The 22311-nt window shown below is 38.4% G+C and overlaps 1 protein-coding gene across 1 annotated transcript in view; it reads right to left on the bottom strand.

Moving 5' to 3' along the window:
* TIMMDC1 (translocase of inner mitochondrial membrane domain containing 1) overlaps nt 1-22311 on the bottom strand; it is a 26084-nt gene extending 3773 nt beyond the window's left edge. Inside the window, exons 1-6 of the mRNA XM_022560624.3 lie at nt 21185-22311; nt 18604-18769; nt 15103-15191; nt 14602-14669; nt 3620-3698; nt 291-401 (exon numbers count right to left, since the gene is read on the bottom strand). Coding sequence (XP_022416332.2) covers nt 291-401; nt 3620-3698; nt 14602-14669; nt 15103-15191; nt 18604-18769; nt 21185-21378 — 707 coding nt within the window. The 5' untranslated portion in view covers nt 21379-22311. The remainder of the gene's footprint in view (nt 1-290; nt 402-3619; nt 3699-14601; nt 14670-15102; nt 15192-18603; nt 18770-21184) is intronic.

Genomic DNA, 22311 nt, shown 5'->3' with positions numbered 1-22311 from the left:
TTCCTATGCAGTCAAAAACATAGGAAAAGAAAAAATATGCAACCAAATGAGATTTACAACATTTTAACTTAAAAAAAAATGTATCTAAGGAAAGATTCTCAATTAGTGTCTTTCAGTTTTCCATTCTCCTTAATTAAAAAGATTAAAAGACCAGGTAAGGTGCCAGGTGAAGGACTCAGTAAACAGAAACTCTTTGAATTGAGCGGCAATTTAGAGTACTTATTTCAGAGGGCACCACTGTCCACGGATAGGAAAGCCAGACACCCCCCTGGTCTTAACATGCTCCTTACCGCTCTTCCAGTTTCAGCTCCTGGAGTGTTTTTCGATCCTTCTGTTTTCTCTCCTGAACTGTCTCACCACAATACTTCTGAAGTGCCATCAACAGGCTTCCTATAGGAGTGCTGAGGGGGAGGCAGAGGGAATGCTTAGGAGAAAGAGCTGTTAACCACGCGAAACATGAGTGTCTCTGCTAAGGCGCGAGCAGCACCAAACGAGCCACTTGCTCACTGAGAGGTACAGGAACATTTGATAATTAAAGTGTCCTTGTCAAATAAAAAAATATTAAGATAATTTCCTTCCTGGTCTGAACAATAGGAAAAACAATCATTGCAACTTCCTAAATTTAACTGGTATAAAAACAACAGGTCTATAAATTGGCTCTGATTTTTATCATGAATGATAAATAAACCGGGAAAAAATATATTTATGACAAGTTCTAGTAAATAGCTTTATACTGAAGGTTTCTCAGAAATGAAATTAATACCAGGAATGGTGCCAGAGCCCCTTAAGGGACAAGAAATGTGAAGGGTATTGAGGGAAGGATGCTACTGGCTTTTGGGGCTGAAGCTGCCAAAACATCCTAAAATTCAAGAGTCTGGCACAACTGTCTCATCAGAATGCCAACAGTTACCCATTGAGAAACTGATTTAGATAATAATTATTACAGTAATGAAGAGGGTTTGATTCATGTTTTCAAAGAGAAGGAGTTTTTGACTCTGACACAACTTAAATTCCTTCTGGTTACAACTTAAGTTGTAACCACATTTTAAAAATTATTTTTGCTAGGTGGAAATGTTCATTGATGATGAATGGATAAAGAAAATGTGGTACTGTATATACAATGGAATATTATGCAGTCCAAAAAGGAAGATCCTGTCACATGCTGCAACATGGATAAACCTTCAGGACATTATGCTAAGCGAAACAGGCCAGTTACAAAAGGAAAAATATTGCATGATTCCACTAATAAGAAGCACCTAGAGTAGTCAAAATCACAGAAACAGAAAGTAGAAAGGTGGTTGCCAGAGGCTGTGGGGTGGGAGAAGGGAGAATTAGTGTTTAATGGGTACAGAGTTTCAGTTTTGCAAGATGAAAAAGTTCTAGAGATCTGTTGCACAACAATGTGAATACAGGTAACACTACCGAACTGTACACTTTAAAGTGGTTAAGATGGTAATTTTTACATTATGTGTTCTTTTTACCTCAACAAAAAAATATTTTTGCCGCTAATTTCAGCAATTTTTCCCTTCAAACCAAGCTGGTATATTAACAATACAACAAAAACATCAGCAATAGATTATAATATGTTGAATTTTAAAACAGTTTTTTAATTAAAAAAAAAAAGAATCCATAAAGTTACAGTGTTTCCTCCCCAAAGTGGGGTAGAAAAAGGGAGGGTAAGGGAGAAATAACTCTTCTATTCAGATAAATGCCAACTAATAAAAACAGAAGAAATGACAGAACTAGCACATCAACATTTTGCAACTTTTACAATAACTGATTACATTAGGGATCGTCAATGGATCATTGAAACCACTAGAAGAAAGACATCTGGAGAACGGGCTACTTACACAGTCTCACCCCACAGATTCCTTATTAAGCACAATGGCAAAAAGATACCCTTGCAGTGGAGAAATTTAGTAGATACCAAATGTGGCAGGCAGAAGTCTAAAATAGCCCCCCAAAATTTCCTGCCCTAATTTCTCAACTATGAATAAATTATGAAATATTATGCCCATGATTAAATGGTTACATGGCAAAATGGATTTTACAGATGTAATTAAGGTTACTGATCAGTTGAATTTGAGTTAATCAAAAAAGAGATTATCTGGGTGAACCCTCTGCAAGGAGAGAGTTTTTTCCAGTTGGTGGCAGAATGGAAGTCAGAGAGATTAAAAGTCTGAGAAGGATTCAACATGCTGGTTGCTGGTTTGAACATGGAGGGGGCACGTGAGAAGGAATGTGGATGTCTCTAGGAACAAGGTGGTGCCTGACAGCCAGCCAGCCAGGAAACGGGGACTTCAGGCCTACAGCCACAGGGTTCTGTCAACAACCTGAATTTTATAGAAACACATTCTTCCCACAGAGCCTCCAGGTAAGAACCTGCCTGGACAACACTTTGATTTTGGCCTTCTGAAATACTAAGCAGAGAACCCATCTGAGCCTACCCAGACTTCTGACCTACAGAAAAGTGATATTGGGTTGACCAAAAAGTTCGTTTGCATTTTTCTGTAAGATGTTATGGAAAAACCTGAACAAACTTTTTGACCAACCCCATATAATAAATGTGTGGTGTTTAAAGCTTCTGAGTTTGTAGTGATTTGTTACACAGCAACAGAAAACTAATACACCAAGTTAACATCACTTACAATGGGTGACATAATATGTCTCTTGATGTGATACACTGAGAAGGGCACAACCTCACCTATGTTGTATTCTTGGTGAAAACATTAAACCTAAATCTAATCATGAGGGGATAATCAAACAAAATTGAGAAATATTCTGGGTGAAAAAAGGCAGTGGAACTGTTTTAGCTTAAAGGAATCTAAAGAGACATAACAACGAAATGCAACAATTAGATCCTGGATTTTAAAAAATTATATATATATGGCATTATTGTAATAACTGAGGAATTTTGAATATGGACCCTATCTTAAACAGTATCAATCAATGCTAAATTATTTATTGTGATAACTGTACTGTGATATCATTGGAGAATGTTCTTCATCCTGGGAAATACATGCTGATGTATTTAGGGCTGAAGAATTATGAGGTCTAAAATACTTTAAATGGTTTAACCAAAAGAAAAAAATAGAAAAGGAAATATACACATATCCCACACATAAACAGAGAGGTAGAAAACAAAAATGGAAAAATGTTAACAACTGGTGAATCTGAGTAAAGGGTTATATGGGTGTTCAATGTTCAATTCACTCATGTTTTCTACAGGTTTGAAATGTTTCAAAGTAAAAAGTTGGAGAAGAAAATTCTTAACGTTTATTAAACTATACAAACAAAATCTAACCCCAAATTTTTTATAGAATGTGCTTGTTAACTGTTTCTTATTCCTTTTTCCTGCTACTTATAAGTACCTTTGCTCAAACCTCAAATAGTTTCAGGTGTTAGAGACATTTAAACAGTTTTCATCCGGTGAAAACTAGAAGTAAAATCAACAACTGGGGTACAATCAGAAATGGACAGTCAAAGCTACTGCTAATCCAAGACTAGAGACCTTTTATAGGCTATAAGTATTAAATTTGTTCTTTAGAAATGATTGCAATTTTTAACAGAGAAGGCATTAAATTATATTAATTTAGAATCAAACCATGTTAACACTTACCCCAGCAAGGCTCCAATTATGCCACCAGCTACCAAGCCATGCAGGCCTAAGTTTATTCTAAAAAGACTTCCAGTGATAGCTATTTGAAAAGAAACAAACAAAGGGCAATATTAAATCATCTTTAAACACCAGAGTTCCATTTAAAAATGTTCCTCCATAAGAAGGACATAAATCTCCAAGTAAGCTTTTTGAAGCCAACAATAATATACCACCACAACCTAGATTTCCTGAATCTAAAATGCCAATACAGCCAGCTTCTCATCCACTCTGCAGGTTCAAATGAAGAAACGTTCCTTTTACAAACAGAATTGCTCAGTTGGTTCTATGGACCCAGCCTCTTCTCATTATGCTTCATTTTTGCCAACCTCGCCTTAAAAATCTGTTATTTCTTCACTTCCACCTCTTTCATTTGTTCCTTCTTTTAGGAAAGTTTTCCCCAAATAATTAACAAAACCTTCACTAGAGCCTGCAGTTCATGTCCTCCCCCAGCCTCACCTTTCTGTACTGCTACGCTACACCTCTCAAGCAGGCCTGCAAGTGGGCAGTTGGCTTACAACGCCACCTGGTGGCCGGGGCATAGGTCCTCTTTCCTTCCCACTAAGACTGTACACCCAAGATGTCCATTCATTTTCCTCTTTCACTACGTACAACACAACGAATGACACTTCAGGTGGTAACAATTTTAAAATTAACATTTGAGGTTTATAGTTCTTATTTAAGTACTACATATTCATTGTTTTAACTTTTCTAAATTTAAAATATTTTTCAAGTGATGATATGAAGTTGTTTGTAATATCCTATTATTATTTTATAGACTATGCATTTAGAGCATCCAGCATACCCAGTTATCCAATTCCTTAACTTTTTTTTTTTTTTTTTTAGTATTTTGGCTGTGCTGTGCAGCATGTGGGATCATAGTTCCCCGACTAGGGATCAAAACCCACGCCCCCTACATTGGAAGTGCGGAGTCTTAACTACTAGACCGCCAGGGAAGTCCCCGTCTTTTCTAAATTTTTAAATTAACAAGAACAAAAATCACCTTTAATTCCATTATCCAGAGACAGCAAAAAATTTGGTCTTTTTTTCTAGGCTTCTTTTCCAAACAAAATATTTTTTAAAAACCTATTAGAATAGCCAAACTCTGGAACACTGACAACATCAAATGCTGGTGAGGATATGAAGCAATAGAAACTTGCATTCATTCCTGGTGGGAATGCAGAATGGTAATGTTACTTTGTAAGACTGGTAGTTTCTTATAAAACTAACATACTCTCACTATACCATCCAGCAATGACACAAGAGTTGAAAACTTTTGTCTACAAATACCTGCACACAGGTGTTTATAGCAACTGTGTTCATAATCATCAAAACATGGAAGCAACCAAGATGTCCTCAACAGGTGATGGAAAAATAAACTGTTGTACATCCAGACAATAGAACATTATTCAGCGCTAAATAGAAATGAGCTATCAACCACTAAATAGAAATGAGCTATCAACTCATGAAAAGACATGGAGGAATCTTAAATGCATATTATTAAATAAAAGAAGCCAATCCGAAAAAGCTACATATTGTATGATTCCAACTATACAACATTTTGGAAAAGGCAAAACTATGGAGATAGTTAAAAAGATCAATGGTTGCCAGGGGTTGAGGGTGGAGCATGGGGATCAATAGGCAGAGCACAGATTTTTAGGGGGGGAAAATACTTTTTATGATACCATAATGGTGGACATATGTCATTATACATTTCCCCAAACGCACAGAATGTAAAACACTAAGTGTGAACCCTAAGGTAAACAGGACTTTGGGTGATAATGGATCAATTTAGGTTCTTCAATTGTAACAAATGTACCACTCTGGTGTGGGATGTTAATAGCCGGAGAGACTATGTGTATGCAGCAGGGAGGAAGTATATAGCAAATCTTTTATCTTCTGCCCAATTCTGCTGTGAACCTAAACTGCTCTAAAAAACTGTTTATTAGAAAGGAGGTCAGGGGTTTCCCTCGTGGCGCAGTGGTTGAGAATCTGCCTGCCAATGCAGGGGGCACAGGTTCGAGCTCTGGTCTGAGAAGATCCTACATGCCTCGGAGCAACTAAGCCTGTGCGCCACAACTACTGAGCCTGCGTTCTAGAGCCCGTGAGCCACAACTACTGACCCCAGACACCAAGAGCCCATGCTCCGCAAAAGAGAAGCCACAATGAGAAGCCCACGCACTGCAATGAAGAGTAGCCCCTGCTTACCACAACCAAAGAAAGCCTGCGTGCAGCAACGAAGACTCAACGCAGCCAAAAATAAATAAATAAATTTAAAAAGGGGGGTGGTGGAGGACGAGTGGTGGGGTTTAGAAGCTGCTAGAAGCCAAACATAAAAAATGGAGTCACACTCTTTGTTACACAGGACCATATTTCTGTGAACAGTCTTTTTCAATCTGGATGTTTTTTATTTCTTTTTCTTGCCTGAATGCACTGGCTAAAGTCTCCAGTATAATGCTAAATACAAATGTATTCATCTACTTGTCTTGTTCTCAATCTTAAGGAAATCATTCAGTCTTTCACCATTAAATATGTTAGCTGTTGTTCATAGATAATCTTTATCAAGTTAAAGAAAGTCCCTTTTAATCCTAGTTTTAGAGTTTTTATCATGAATGTTGGACTTTTGTCAAATGCGTTTTCAAACTAACCTTGAATTCCTTAAATAAGTTCCACTTGGTCATGGTGTATAATCTTTATTCGTTGCTGGATTTGGTTACTAATATTTTGTTAAGGATAAAATTGTGTACATACTCTTGAGGGATAGTGATCTGTAGTTTAGTTGTCTACTTCATTTGGCTTTGGTATTAGGGTAATATTAATAGCCAGGGAAGCCATCTGGTCCTGGACTTTTCGTTGTGAAAAGATTTTAATTAAATATTTAGTTTATCAATTTGTTATAGGGCTATAGGGATTTTCTATTTCTTCTTGAGCAAATTTTGGTAATTTGTATCACCCCCACCCCCCACCCCGTGGTCAGTCTTGCTAAAGGATTGTCTATTTTGTTGCTCTTTTCAAAGAACCAACTTCTGGTTTCATTGATTTTTCTCTTGATTCCATTGAGTGTCATTCTAATTCTATTATTTCCTTCTGCCTGCTTACTTTAGGTTTATTTTGCTCTTCATTTTCTAGTTTTTAAAGGTGGAAGCTTATTCATATGAGATCTTTCTTATTTTAATTTGACTACACCTCATAATTTTTTTTTTTTTTTCCCACACTGCGGCATGCGAGATCTTAGTTCCCTGACCAGGGATCGAACCTGCACCCCCTGCATTGGATGTGCGGAGTCTTAACCACTGGACCACCAAGGAAGTCCCTGCACCTGATAAATTTTAATATAATGTGCTTTAATTTTCATTCAGCTCAAAATATTTTAAATTTACCTTCTGATTACTCTTTGGTTTATGGTTTACTTATGAATGTGTTATTTAATTTCCAAATATTTGTGATTTTACCCCAATTTCTTTTTAGTTTAATTCCATTGAGGACAGAGAACATACTTTGTGAGATTTCAATCCTTTTAAATTTATTGAGACTTGTTTTATAGCCTTGCATATGGTCTAGCTTAGAGAATGTCCCCTGTGCACTTGAAAAGAATGAAAATTCTGCTATTGCTGGGTAGAGCGTTCTAGAGATGTTACTGTGTCATGTAGATAGGTAAGTGTTCACGTCTTCTATATCCTTGTTGATTTTCCCTCTAGTTGTTCTATCCATTATTAAAAGTGGAGTATTAAAGTCTCCAGCTACTGTAAAAGTCTCCAGCAGCTGATTGAGTTGTCTATTTCTCCTCTCAAGTCAAAGTGTTTGCTTCATGTTATTTTGGAGCTCTGTTGTTAGATGCGTATGTTTCTAAATGTTGTATCTTCTTGGTGGATTGTCCCTTTTAACATTATAAAATGTCCTTCTTTGTCTTCTAGGACTTTTGTCTTAAAGTCTATTTTGCCTGATACTAGTATAGTCACTCAAGCTCTTTTTCTTACTGTTTGTACAGTATATCTTTGTCTATCTTTTTATGTTCAACTAATTTGTTCCTTTAAACCTAAAATATGTCTCTTGCAGACAGCATATAGTTGGATCCTTTTTAAAATACAGTTGGACAATCCCTACTGATTGGAATGTTTAATGTTTTAATGTTTTTATTGATATGGTTAGATTTAGATCTGCCATTTTACTATTTGTTTTCTATATTATCTAATTCCTTTTTGACCTTGTTACTATTTTTTAAAGTTACTATTTTATTATTTGCTTTAGGGATTATACTATGCATCTTATCACAGTCTACTTCAGATCAGTACTAATTCCAGTAAAATGCAGAAACATTGTTCTAATACAGCTCCACTCCTCTCCCTTCTTTGTGCTATTATTGTCATTTACGTTACGCATATATGTTTAAAAACAACAATACAATGTTATTATTATTATTTTACACAACCATATGTATTTTAATGACGTTAAGGGTAAAAACAGTTAAGAAAAGAAAGTGGAAACAATAGATTCACAAACTCTTTCATATTAACCTATGTATTTACCATCTCTAGTAATTTTCATTTCTTCCTGTGGAGCCAAGTAACTATTTGGTGTCATTTCATTGCTCCAAAATAAGTCCATTCCTTCCCCCTCTTTTATGCTATAATATATAGCTTTAAATGTTGTATGCCCAACACTTCAATTTTATTATTATGTAACTTTTTTAGATCAGTTAAGAGAAGAAAATATTTATACTGCCTTCAAGAATTACTTATATAATTATCTTTATCAATGCTCTTCATGTAGAATCAAGTTACCATCTGATATCACCTCCTTTAAGCCTGAAGAACTTCCTTTAATGTTTTTGTAAGGCGGGTATGCTAGCAATGAATTCTCTCTTTGTTCATCTGCCAACGTCTTTTGCCTTCAATTTTGTAGGATGGTTTGCTAGATATAGAATTACTAATTGACAGTTTATTCCTTTCAGCACTTATTAATTCTACTGCCTTCTGGCTTCCACTGTTCTGATGAGAAGTCAGCTGTTAATTTTATTGGGTATTCCAGTATGAGTTGTTTTTATCTTGTTGCTTTCATGATTTTTCTCTATCTTTCAACAGTGTAACTATTATGTGTCTAAGTGTGAATCTGCTCATTTATTCTTCTTGGAGTTTGTTGAGATTCTTGGGTGTATAATGTTTTTCATCAAATTTGGGGAGTCTGTGGCCATAATTTCCTAAAATACTTTTCCTTCCCTTTTCTTTCTTTCCTCTCCATTATCCATGTGTTAGTATTCTTGACTGTGTCCCATAGATCTCTGAGGCTCTGTTCATTTGTCTTCATCTTTAAAAATTCTGTCCTTGATAAAAGATAATCTATATTGATCTGTCTTCAAGATCACTGATTCTCTTATGCTCTCTCAAATCGGCTGTTGAGCGCCTCCTCTCCAGTGAATTTTTAATTTCCATTATTGTATTTATCAACTCTAGAATATTCGTTTGATTCTTTTTTGAATAATTTCTATCTTTATTGATATTTTCTATATGGTGAGTAATTGTCATCACACTTTTATTTCTTTTAAAATGGCTTGAAGTCTTTTGTTTGCTATGTCCAATAGATGGCCTCTGTCAGAGACATACTCAGTGACTGCTTTTTTTTAAGTCTCCTGTTTTTGTATATCGTGTGACACTTTTGCTGTTTTTGAAAATCAGGCATTTTAGGTAATAAATTATAGCAACACTGGAGTTGGAACATCTCCCTACCAGGGGCATGGCTGTGGTTCTTTGCTTATGTAGTGATTTGCCTGTACCAATTCTATGGAGTCTTTGTTTTTTGCTGTTGTTGTTTTTGTAGAGTGCAGCCACAGAAGTCTCTGCTCAGTTTTTATTTTTATGCCTGGCTTCCTAAGAATCATACCAGCTTGGTAGTCAGTCAATGATTTGTCAGAGGTTGTGATTACACATCTTAAGACAGTAAGGCTGCTACTTTTTTTTTTTTTTTTTTTTTGCAGTACTCGGGCCTCTCACTGCTGTGGCCTCTCCTGTTGCGGAGCACAGGCTCCGGACGCACAGGCTCAGCGGCCATGGCTCATGGGCCCAGCCGCTCCACGGCATGTGGGATCTTCCCAGACCGGGGCACGAACCCATGTCCCCTGCATCAGCAGGCGGACTCTCAACCACTGTGCCACCAGGGAAGCCCAGCTGCTACCTTTTGTCAGTGGATCTGTCTGTGGCTTGAAGAATGCACTCAAGGTTTAGGCAGTTTATAAATCCTTCCTGGCTTTTACTTTCTATGTTCATGAGGCCTCACAATTAACCAAAGATAAGTAGCTTGCTAGGGACCTTACCAGTCTCTCCTGAGTGTGCTTACACATACAGGTAACTTTCTGGAGTTCTGGGGATTAGTAAGATCTTACTGAAGTCTGCTTTGGCTTTCTTGTTCCCTGGACATCCCTGGTAAGATTCTGCCTCATCTGCCAGTCTATTGCTTGCCCCAAACAACATCAAAGCCTCAGGTTAGCTGTGTGATACTGTCCTTCCCTAACTGTTTGCTATTGTTTTCAGCAACACCCTTAGGCATGGAATTTTCTGTGCTCTGCTCCATATCAAGTCAGTCACCTCAAACAGCAGAAGTATTGTTCCTCCCAGCCTGCCCTGCCCTTGTGGAACTTCAACATCATGCAGCTGGGCATTAGGAGGTGGAAGCAGCCCCAAGCTGAAACACTACAGACTACTCCCACTGTTCTCACTGAGATTCAGTAGAAATTCTCGAATAAATGCTTCTCAATTTGTTGTGTGCCTCTGGTCAATTCTCAGAATCTTTAAATGGTTGCTTTTGATAATTTTGTCCAGTTTTATTATTACTTTTGAGGGAGAGGATTTGCCACGCTCCTTACTAAGGCATTCTAGATGCTGAATATACTTTTATGAATGTCCAGACCAATGCCAAATAATAGTGGTGAGGGAAGACATCCTTACCTGAGTCTGACTTCAGGATAAATTAGTGTTATACCATTAATTTTAATGTTGGTTGCTGGTTTGAGATAAAAATATATATTGTATCAGATATATTTTTCTATTTTTATTTTACTAATATTTACATTCAATCAAGAAACCTTTATTCTACCCTGCTATATGTTAAACAATTGTGAAATAAAAGGCTAACACTTTCTCTGAATTCAAGTAAGTCGTCTAGTAGGGAAGCAAAACAAGTAAACAGCTACAACACAGTGTTATAAATGCTTTGATAAAACTGTTTACAGTGGACTATGAGAACACAGGGGAAAGGTACCTAAGGATAGGAAAATGTGAGCTAGTTGAACCCTCTAGGGAAGCTGAAGCTGACAGATGAAGTGAAACTTGAAAGACAGGTTAAGTATAGAGCTGAATGAAATTAGTTGTGGGAGTTGGAAGGTGGATTCAAGCAAGCATTCTTGTAAAGCAAGAATATGCTGGGTTTGAGAAATCCAAGTAGATTATAAGTTTTGGGCAAGAGTGGTGCATGGAGGTCAGGTCAAGAATCGACATTAGAGTGATGGGAAACTATGGAAGAATCTGAAGCAGAGAAGTATTAAAATCTTATTCATATTTCAAAAAAGTCAGATAACAGTAGAGGTGAAGCAAACCAAGATTAGAAACAGGGAAGACCTATAGTAGCAGTGGGAACAAAGAGGAGGTGAGAGAGTCCATATATATTTAAGGAATAAGACTGATGGAACTAGGGCTTCCCTGGTGGCACAGTGGTTAAGAATCAGCCTGCCAATGCAGGGGACACAGGTTCAATCCCTGGTCCGGGAAGATCTCACATGCCACGGAGCAACTAAGCCCGTGTGCCACAACTACTGAGCCTGTGCTCTAGAGCCCGCAAGCCACAACTGTTGAGTCCGCGTGCCACAACTACTGACTCCCACACACCTAGAATCCATGCTCCTCAACAAGAGAAGCCACCGCAATGAAGCCCGCTCACTGCAACTAGAGAAAGCCCGCGCACAGCAACGAAGACCCAACGCAGCCAAAATTAAATAAATAAATTTTTTATTAAAAAAAAGATTGATAGACCTAGAAGTCTGGAAAGGGGAAATAAAGGGCAGAACCACATCATTAACTGATTTCCAATTTTGGAATTTAACAGATGACAGAGAACATATAACAGGAGTAAATCTGCAAGTAGGGGCAGAAAGACAAGAGTTTGGTTCGGATACAGGCACTTATGCCTACAGAATATCCATGTAAAAATGTTCACAAGTTAAAACCAGGCAAGTTCTAGCTGCTACAATGCTATTAATGTCTATTTCTAGTTTTCTATTTTTAAATGTTTTCATTAAAACATTAAGCTCAAATTACGTATATGTGCATTTGCCTGTGTGTGTATACACAGAGAAAGAGAGAGTGCACCCAAAATAAAAGAGAGCATAAGTGATAAAGCAAATGGGCTAAAATGTTAATAATAACTGGGAATACCCTGGCGGTCCAGTGGTTAGGACTTTGTGCTTTCACTACCGAGGGTCCAAGTTCATTCCCTGATCGGGGAACTAAGATCCTGCAAGCTGTGCAGCTGGGTGGGGGTGGAGTAAAAAAAAAAAATGTTAACAATAACAAATATCAGTACTAAAGGGTATTGCTCATGGTGTTCCTTGTATTTTATTTTTGCAACTTTCCATAAGCTTGAAGTTATTTCCAAATAAAAAGTAAAAAACTGTTATGTGCAGTATGTGTATGTTTTTGTATGTGAGAGAATGGACATGAATTAGTGTTTGCATGTATACGCAGTTAACTTCATTTACATTTCTGGTAATGTACTGGATTTGTACTGGAAATGTAATGAAAATGTTCAATACTTTTTTTTTCTTTTTAAACATTCATTTTAAAGAGGGCATTATCTACCAGAGGCAGAGAGCTTTAAAATAAAATCCAAACTCTTACCATGAAAATTCTGGCTCCTTTCTACTTCACCTTACCAATCTCATCTCAAGCCATTCTTTCCCTTATTCACTATGTTCCAGTCATATTATCCTGCATTTGAGAAACCTTAAAGCCCTCACCCTTGACGTTCTCCCTGCCTAGGCTACTTTGTTGCAAGCCTTGCTCCTTTCCATTCTTCAGGTATCAGCTTAAATGTCACCTCCTTAGAAAGGTCTTCTCCAGTATGGTACTGGCACAAAAACAGAAATATAGATCAATGGAACAGGACAGAAAACCCAGAGATAAACTCACACACATATGGTCACCTTATCTTTGATAAAGGAGGTAAGAATATACAATGGAGAAAAGACAGCCTCTTCAATAAGCGGTGCTGGGAAAACTGGACACCTACATGTAAAAGAATGAAATTAGAACACTCCCTAACACCATACACAAAAATAAACTCAAAATTGATTAAAGCCCTACATGTAAGGCCAGACACTATAAAATTCTTTGGGGAAAACATAGGCAGAACACTCCATGACGTAAATCACAGCAAGATCCTTTTTGACCCACCTCCTAGAGAAATGGAAGTAAAAACAAAAATAAACAAATAGGACCTAATGAAACTTAAAAGTTTTTGCACAGCAAAGGAAACCAAAAACAAGACGAAAAGACAACCCTCAGAATGGGAGAAAATATTTGCAAATGAATCAACGGACTAAGGATTAATCTCCAAAATATATAAACAGCTCATGCAGCTCAATATGAAAAAAACAAACAACCCAATCCAAAAATGGGCAGAGACCTAAATAGACATCTCTCCAAAGAAGATATACAGACTGCCAACAAACACATGAAAGAATGCTCAACATCACTAATCATTAGAGAAATGCAAATCAAAACTATAATGAGGTATCACCTCACACCAGTCAGAATGGCCATCATCAAAAAATCTACAAACAATAAATGCTGGAGAGGGTGTGGAGAAAAGGGAACCCTCTTGCACTGTTGGTGGGAATGTAAATTGATACAGCCACTATGGAGAACAGTATGGAGGTTCCTTAAAAAACTAAAAATAGAACTACCATACGACCCAGCAATCCCACTACTGGGCATATACCCTGAGAAAACCATAATTCAAAAAGAGTCATGTACCACAATGTTCACTGCAGCTCTATTTACAATAGCCAGGACATGGAAGCAACCTAAGTGTCCATCAACAGATGAATGGATAAAGAAGATGTGGCAAATATATACAATGGAATATTACTCAGCCATAAAAAGAAACGAAATTGAGTTATTTTTTGTGAGGTGGATGGACCTAGAAACTGTCATACAGAGTAAAGTATGTCAGAAAGAGAAAAACAAATACCATATGCTAACACATATATATGGAATCTAAAAAAAAAGGTTCTGAAGAACCTAGGGGCAGAACAGGAATAAAGACATAGAGAATGGACTTGAGGACACGGGGAGGGGGAAGGGTAAGCTGGGACGAAGTGAGAGAGTGGCATGGACATATATACACTACCAAATGTAAAATAGATAGCTAGTGGGAAGCAGCCGCATAGCACAGGGAGATGAGCTTGGTACTTTGCGTCCACCTAGAGGGATGGGATAGGGAGGGTGGGAGGGAGAGGCAAGAGGGAGGAGATATTGGGATGTACGTATATGTATAGCTGATTTACTTTGTTATACAGCAGAAACTAACACACCATTGTAAAGCAATTATACTCCAATAAAAATGTTTTAAAAAAAAAAAAAGAAGAAAGGTCTTCTCGATCACCCTGTCCACATTAGATCCCACTGCCCCACCTATTTGTTACTTTCTATCATAGCAACGTGTTTTTTTCCCATCCACATTAGATGATAAAACTCAATGAAGGCAAAGACCTTATCTGTTTTGTTCAACAAGTACACCAAGGACCAAGCACAACGTTTTCCATACATTTTGCATGAATGTTGAATGAGATGTGATGAGAAGCCAACCAAAGAATTCAGTAGCCATGACTTGTAAGTCCTTACATATTTCCTAAACCATATTTGAGATTGAAAAATGTAAACAAAACAAAAATGTCTTACCTCCTGCAATGACAAAATGGCTTAGGGCATTTTTATTTCGGTACACATTTAGACCAGCGTTCACTGTACTGAGAAGAAGGGAGGAGGAGGAAAACATCATTTAAAGCATATCTCATTTACCTTCTTGACTGTAACTTTCACTAAAGTGATATATATTAGTTTAGAAGAGCCTACTATGTCAATCCCTGGTGCTAGTCTAGGCTCCTTCAGTGTGTTTCAGATTGCTAATACGCCAATAAGCAACAGAACGTAAAGAAGAGTTCTGCAGAGTTCCTCTGACTTAGCAAACCTCTATCTATTTTGATATTAGTTGGCAGACCTTCATCCATGCATACAAAAGTACAACTGAACCAATCTTTTAGGTAAATAGATAAAAGTTCTTAAGAAAAAGGTATCATGAATCACTTTTATATGGGCGTTCAAACTTTATAATTCCACTGCTCAAAAAATGTGCTCCTAAAAGAATACCCAAGACCGTTCATCACAATTCAGAGAACTTACTTGAATATAGTCACAAACATGGCTGTTCTCCAACTCCAGCGCCAGCCGTACCGGATGAAGCCTCGTGTGGCAGCACGATGTGCAGATTGCTAAAGTTAATAAAAAGGCTGTGAGGTTCTGAGACACCCTGACACTTTCCCTATTTTAAAAATGTGGTGGAGGAATGTCAGCTAGGCATTAAGTAGGGACACCTGAACACATAGAAACAATAGGAAAATGTCTAGAAATATCATTCTTTAAGTACTGAAACTTAAGTGAAAATGCCATGTGCATCGTATTCTATCAGGAGGCGTAAAAGGAACTAAGAGATGAAGTGTCACACAAGTAATCCATCAATTAAGTAGCAACTAAGAATCTATATGACAAACACTATGACAGACATAAAATCAGTATTAGACATACTTTCTTTCAAGAAATTGTGGGGAAAAGAAAAACACAAAATAAAGAAGCAGCACAGAGCATACTGTAAAGGGTAAGGATTAAAGTTATACAGATGTGCAGGAAAGGAAGAAAAAAAAACAATCTTTACTGACCACCTTCTATGTAAACATTGTTAACATATTACCTCACTTAATCTTTACAACATTTTCTTCAAGCAGGTGTTTTAGTTTTAACCAAAACATAGAGAGGAAGTTTTTCTCAGCCAATAAGGAATAAAGTCAGAACTGGAAGTTAGCTTGTCTGTTTCCACAACTCATTTTCACTAGACCACAATGAAGCAAGTCTGGCATAATACTGTGAGGGTAAAGCCAAGATTTTTAAAGAATGTGACAGAAACCCTAAGTGTAGTCTTAACTACTATATGATATTGGGCAAGTCAAAACCTCTCTGAAAGGTATCAGTGCGAACTCATGGCTTTTAATAAATGGGTAGATAAATACAGAAACAGATACAGAAATGTGCATGAATGTGTATATAAGTCACACACACACACATACACATACACATTTCCTAACTCTATCTGCCTAGAGCCTAGAAGCCACGATACATCAGTAGCAGTGAGCATACCTAGCACTAGAACTTGGTTTTTAAATACCATTTTAAAAGAAACTATAGGTCTTTGGTGAAATGGGCTTATGCCAGGGCTGGTGCTTAAAAAGTAAAAGATGGACCAGAAACACCTTGCTGTGCCTTTTAGAAAGTAAAGGCGTGCTCAAGGAGTAATGGGGGTCTTCCCTTGTGGCGCAGTGGTTAAGAATCTGCCTGCCAATGCAGGAGAGACACAGGTTCGAGCCCTGGTCCGCAAAGATCTCACATGCTGCGGAGCGACTAAGCCCGTGCGCCACAACTACTGAGCCTGTGCTCTAGAGTCTGCAAGCCACAACTACTGAGCCTGTGTAACACAACTACTGAAGCCTGCGTGCCCTAGAGCCTGTGCTCTGCAACAAGAGAAGCCACTGCAATGAGAAGCCTGCGCACCGCAATGAAGAGTAGGCTCTGCTCACCGCAACGAGAGAAAGCCCCCATGCAGCAACGAAGACCCAATGCAGCCAAAAAAAAAAAAGAGTAATGGGGACATATCAAAAGGACACAGGAGCTAGCTTTAAGGGGCTCCAATTGTCCAAATCCAGGCCAATTTGAGTATCAAAATAAATGATGATAATAATGGATTATAAAAACTACAGAATAAAATAAGAATCCATGAGTCCACATTGAATAAATAAATTATAAATAGATAAATGGACAAATAAATAAATAGAGGGAAAGTGAAAGCTCTTCCTTACAGTAGAATACTAACCAATAAATATAAATGGAATGATGGAATTAGAAAATGGCCATTTGGCAACCACCACAGTAATAACTGCTTTAGGCAAGAATCAGCATTGAATACTAAAACTAGAGGGTAGAAATTTGGTGAAAAATAGGACATTGGCATAGTCTCAAAGTAGCTAAAAAGTATTCATAAGACACTTATTAATTACAAAGAGAAAAAAATAGTAATTTTACAGTGGATAAACCTGGCAGGGACCATCTTAACTAAGTGACTAAAGTAAGCATCACCAGTTGAGGGACAAATAGATATCTTGTGCTCCTTATCCTTACCTACTGAGGAATACAACATCAGTTCTAGGGTATTCCTGTGAAAACACATAAGTGAAATCTAATCACAAGAAAACATCAAACATCCAAGTTGAGGGACATTCTATAAAATAAATGGACCATAGTCTTAAAAAATATCAAAGTCACGAAAGTCAAAGAACAACAGAAAAATTGTTCCAGATTAAAGGAGACTGACTAGAGAGGCATGACAGGCAAATGCAACACCTGATCCAGTATTAGATCCCGGACCAGAAAAAAATTTTTTAAATGAATTGTTTCCTTTTTTTTTTTTTTTTTTTTTGCGGTACATGGGCCTCTCACTGTTGTGGCCTCTCCCGTTGTGGAGCACAGGCTCCAGACGCGCAGGCTCAGCGGCCATGGCTCACGGGCCCATCCGCTCCGCGGCATGTGGGATCCTCCCGGACCGGGGCATGAACCCGTGTCCCCTGCATCGGCAGGTGGACTCTCAACCACTGCGCCACTAGGGAAGCCCCTGAATTGTTTACTTTTAAAATAAATTATATTAGTGGGACAACTAGCAAAATTTACATAAAGTCCATAGGTAAGATAACAGTACTCTGTAAGTGTTAATGTCTTGCTCTGCATAATAATATTGTGGTTATGTAAGAAAATGTCTTTGTTTTTAGGAAATGCATGCTGAAGCACTCATGTGTCTATAACTTACTCCCAAGCAGTTCACAAAAAAATAATAGTATGCCTTATACAGAGAGAGAATAAGAAAGCAAATGTCGTAAAATTTTAACATTTGGAGAATCTGATTGAAAGGTATACAGGAATTCTTTGTATAGTCAGCCCTCTGTATCCTCAGATTTGGAACCTGAGGATGTGGAATCATGGATATGGGGGGTCTATGGTACTGTGCCTTTTTATACAAAAGACTTGAGCATTTTCGGGTTTTGGTATCCGCAGGAGTCCTTGGATCCCAATCCCCCTTGGATACTGCGGGACACTGGTACTACTTTTGCAACTTTTAAGTCTGACACAATTTTTAAAAAAAAGCTTCAAAAAACAAAAATTTCTGAGCTGTAACTTTCTCACTAATACAGTAGAATTGATGTACAGAGCTAAGATATAACAAATGAGTTAGCACTCTACAAACTATAAAGCTCCAAGTGTTAATTATTGTTTTAGTGTGAGCTAGTGTACTGCAGGAGGCTTTTTGAATAGGATAAATATGCTACAGCTGAGCCATGACGATTTAGCACGGGTGTAGAAATATATTTCAGAAAGTAGAGCCATAAGTGGTGATCAATTCTGAAGATAAGAAAAGTGGTCTGACGAGGCTCGTGTATGCACTTTAGCATTAGTACTTGCATTGTTGTCAAGTACAGACTTTGTTTCCTAAACCTTCCCAACCCTACCACCTAACTAGATGACTAAGTGTAAAAGGAACAGCTAAATTGGCATGCCCCCAAATACTATTAGAACACCAGTACATACCACTGCATCAAGCTGGTTGTGGTAAATTTCTGCTTGGCTCTGCTCAATATAGTGCTGTTTAGCATGAATAAAAGCTGGTATCCCCCCATATGCCCAGCCAATGACGCCTGCTGAAATTGCCGCCTTGTAAATATCCTGAAGTTCTTTTGACGTTCTCTGCTGTTCACTAAAACATCAAAAAGACAGTGTTGTTTGGGATTAGTTTATGCATACTGCTCTCCAAAAGACAGTATGATCAGAATTATCTCAAATGCTAAAAGGTCTACACTTTTCATGATGGGCAGAACCAGTTAAATCTTCTGATGAATTAAGTGATTATATTACAAGTAGCTCAAATCTCAGCCAAAACTAATCTATGCTTTCAGAAATTAAGCTAGTGGTTATTCTTGGGAAGGCAGTGACAGGGAAGGGGCACCAGAGGGAGATTCTGGGATGCTGTTAACAGTCTTGGGGCTGCATACACAGCTATGTTTGCTTTGTGAAAAGTCACTGAGTGGTATACTTATGTACATTTTTCTAGGTGCATACTATACTCCAATAAAAAGGTTGTTTTTTAAGGTTATTTTATTTGATGACTATTACAGCTCTACCATACCCCTGTAAACAGAAAGAATTTGTGAACTGGATGTACAGATCAATATTTCCCTTTCTGAATTTTTAGATAACTTTTGGAAATTACACGAGCTTATGAGATTTTAGGACAACATATGCCAGAATGAATTCCTAGATGTAAAAAAAAAAAATCAAAACTTTATCTTTCTGAATATTTAATTTTTATGTCATGCTCAGATGGGCCTCTACTATTAAAGACCATTGAATAAGAAAGCTCACCATGCAGTGGGCAACACAGACAAACCTAAAATAACAAGGAAAAACTACCATTTAATCCAATCCATTACTCTCAAAAGCATAAGAAACCAGAACCCGTACTGGAGCTTCCAAGATGTCCTCTGGAAATTGCTCTAAGAAATAGCTAAGTTTGTAAGTGTTCAGTTACTATAAATAATGGCCCTCCTACATAAGTAAACTACTAAATGTTAATTTTTTACATTACTAACTTGCTTTCTTCAGAGGCTGTACAAGTGTTTAATTCTAATTGCCAATAACAACCACTACATTTCTGAAATCAGAATCAGTAAGTTTTTATAGCTCCTGCATATACAAGAGAGAAACCTAAATAAAATCTCTTAGGAAACTAATTCCTATATCAAGAGGAAAAACTGCTATAAGCTGAACTTTATATTTTATCTTTTATAATGAATAAGGACCAAAAACAACATCTACATAAAAACTGGCAGAATTCAGAAAAGAGTAAATGTAAAAGAGCTTAAGATTTAACAAGCCAGGAAATGCAGTATGCTTTCCTCTTTCTCATCCTCTGAAAAATGCCATGACATAGGTGACATTTTTCTTCATTTTATAGACAGAGGCTCTAAGAAGTTACATGATTGGCCCTAAGAGCTAATGAACGGTGAACAAACAAGGCATAGTGGTGGAAAGGACCTGGACTATAAGTAACAGCAATGGGGTTGTGGTTCTGGTTCTGTCATCCACTGCTAAGTGACCTGCAGCCAGAACACAATCGCTCTGAACCTAGGTTTCCTCACCCATCACATGGAAGGGAGAATGAAAGTCACACTAAATTATCTTCCAAATTTCTTTCAGCTCATCATTCTGTTGTTTATAAAGCTGATCAAAATAACACTTTTCTGTTGTGTACTACACAGGATCGTTCACAGATATCTCAAATTTTGGAACGACCAATGAAAAGGGCCGCCTCGGTATCTTTAAAATGAGATGATGAAACTAAATAAAGTAATTAAATACAATTCCACCAGCTCCCCTGCCCTATCTCAGCAACATACTAAAACTTAAATTTAATTTATCCACTTGATAACACAGTGTAGTATATGGTAAAGTACTTCATAAGAGGACTAACTCTTCACCAGTAAGGGATGAATTTTAAAACATGATGAAATTAACTAATTATCCTGAGGTTTCCATTAAAGTTAGTTTAAAGGCTTATTTTATTCTTTATTGTGAAACATCTTTATTTGTGAATCCAGCTAATTTCTTTTATAAACTGATAAGACAACAGTTGCTACTATTTTTTAATATATTCCTTATTTGGCAGAATAAAAACTTTACAACTCTCTGTTATCTCTCCAACCTCCACTTTTATGGCGAGGAGGAGGGCTGCTGTTCATGAAAATCTGGGATCAAGTGAAACATGAAAAAGAATACTGGAGTGGAGTCCTGCAGATGTTGGTTCTAGGATCACTAAGTAGCTTGGTTCAATTCTTCTCATCTGTAAAATCGGGGGATTACACTAAGACTATAGTCCCTAAAACCCCTAAAAGCTCTGACTTTCAGTTAGTCTCACCCTTACCATCTGAAAACCGGCCTGTCAACCAATAGAACTACCAAACGGCAATGGTAGGATACAAACTTGGAATACAAATATTAAACCCCCAAATCCCACAAAGATAAATCCCACCACTCTGGGGTCCTTCGCCCTAGATGACCCAGGCAGCAGGTCACCTCCTTCGAACCCCTCCCCACAGACAGTAGGTACTTTTACTCTTTGACAAACAGCTCTCGGAGGCGGTCCCATCCGGATTCCGGGTTTGGGGGTTCTGGGACGTAGGAAGGCAGCTTCTGGTCTTTCACAAGAGCCTTGGGGTCGGCGGCCACAGCTTCGGCAGCAAAGACCCGAGGGAAAGGACTCAGCGCCCTGCAGAGGAAGCTCCGTGGCGCCGGCGGCGGCACCTCCATGGCCCTCTACGAACCTGCCGACAGACACTCGCTTGGGCGCTCAGGGCGCCAAGGCCTCCCGGAGGCGCCGTGGGAGAAGAGCGAGGATAACTGCAAGAAGGAGTGTACGAGTACCCGTACACTACGCCCGAGCTAATTCGCGGCCGTACCCGCTGCCACACTGCCTGACAGACTTGCCCTCAGTGCCGGGCCTCCCTTTGGAAGCCCTTGGACACACGAGACAGGAAGTCCCGCCCCAACGAGGGCAAAGGCCAAAACAGGAACAAAGGCGGATCCGGATCCGAACACACTTCCGGTTGGAGGCGGGAAGGACCTCTGCGGTGCGGGGTCGCCCCGCCGGAAGTGAGGTGGCGGAGAGTAGACACGCTCAACTCTCTCTGGCCCCGCTTTTGGCGTCATGTGCCTGCTCTTCCTACGCCCAGAAAATGGGAGAGTTGGGTAGTTTGCAGGCGGCGAGACGTGTTCGCAAGCTGAAGTAGGTTAGCGTATTTAAAACGGCAGAAACCCCATGTAGGTGCAGAAAGTGCAGTGTTCACTACAAGTGGAGTACGGAAAGGGGAAGGCAATTTGCGCAAATACAAGCCCAACTTACCCTGTCACGGACTACCGGGCTGGGCGGGGTCCATTCTTGTTTTCGGAAAGGACCGAGGCGTTGAAGAGGGGTCTTGGTGCCAGTTACCCCGAGATTTCCAGAACACTTTTTAAAGAAATCGGCCCTGGGCTTCACAAGATGGGTTTTACTCCCCTTAGTTCGTATGCCTACTGTTTCTCGAAAGGCAGGACAATTTCTGGAATTTCTACCAGTCCAGCAATAATTTCCCGTCACTACAGTCTCCACTAACACGTGCTTCAAAGTATAGTTTTTATTAAAATGCACGCATTTAAAATATTCTCAAACTGGTTTGTGTAATTTCACTTAATCTTTGCTAGCAA

The sequence above is a fragment of the Delphinapterus leucas genome, chromosome 4, assembly GCF_059928025.1.
Source record: "Delphinapterus leucas isolate spDelLeu-1000000601 "Yukka" chromosome 4, BTC_Dleu_Yukka2, whole genome shotgun sequence".
NCBI classification, from domain to species: Eukaryota; Metazoa; Chordata; class Mammalia; order Artiodactyla; family Monodontidae; genus Delphinapterus; species Delphinapterus leucas.
This window is presented reverse-complemented; position numbering and strand designations above follow the sequence as displayed.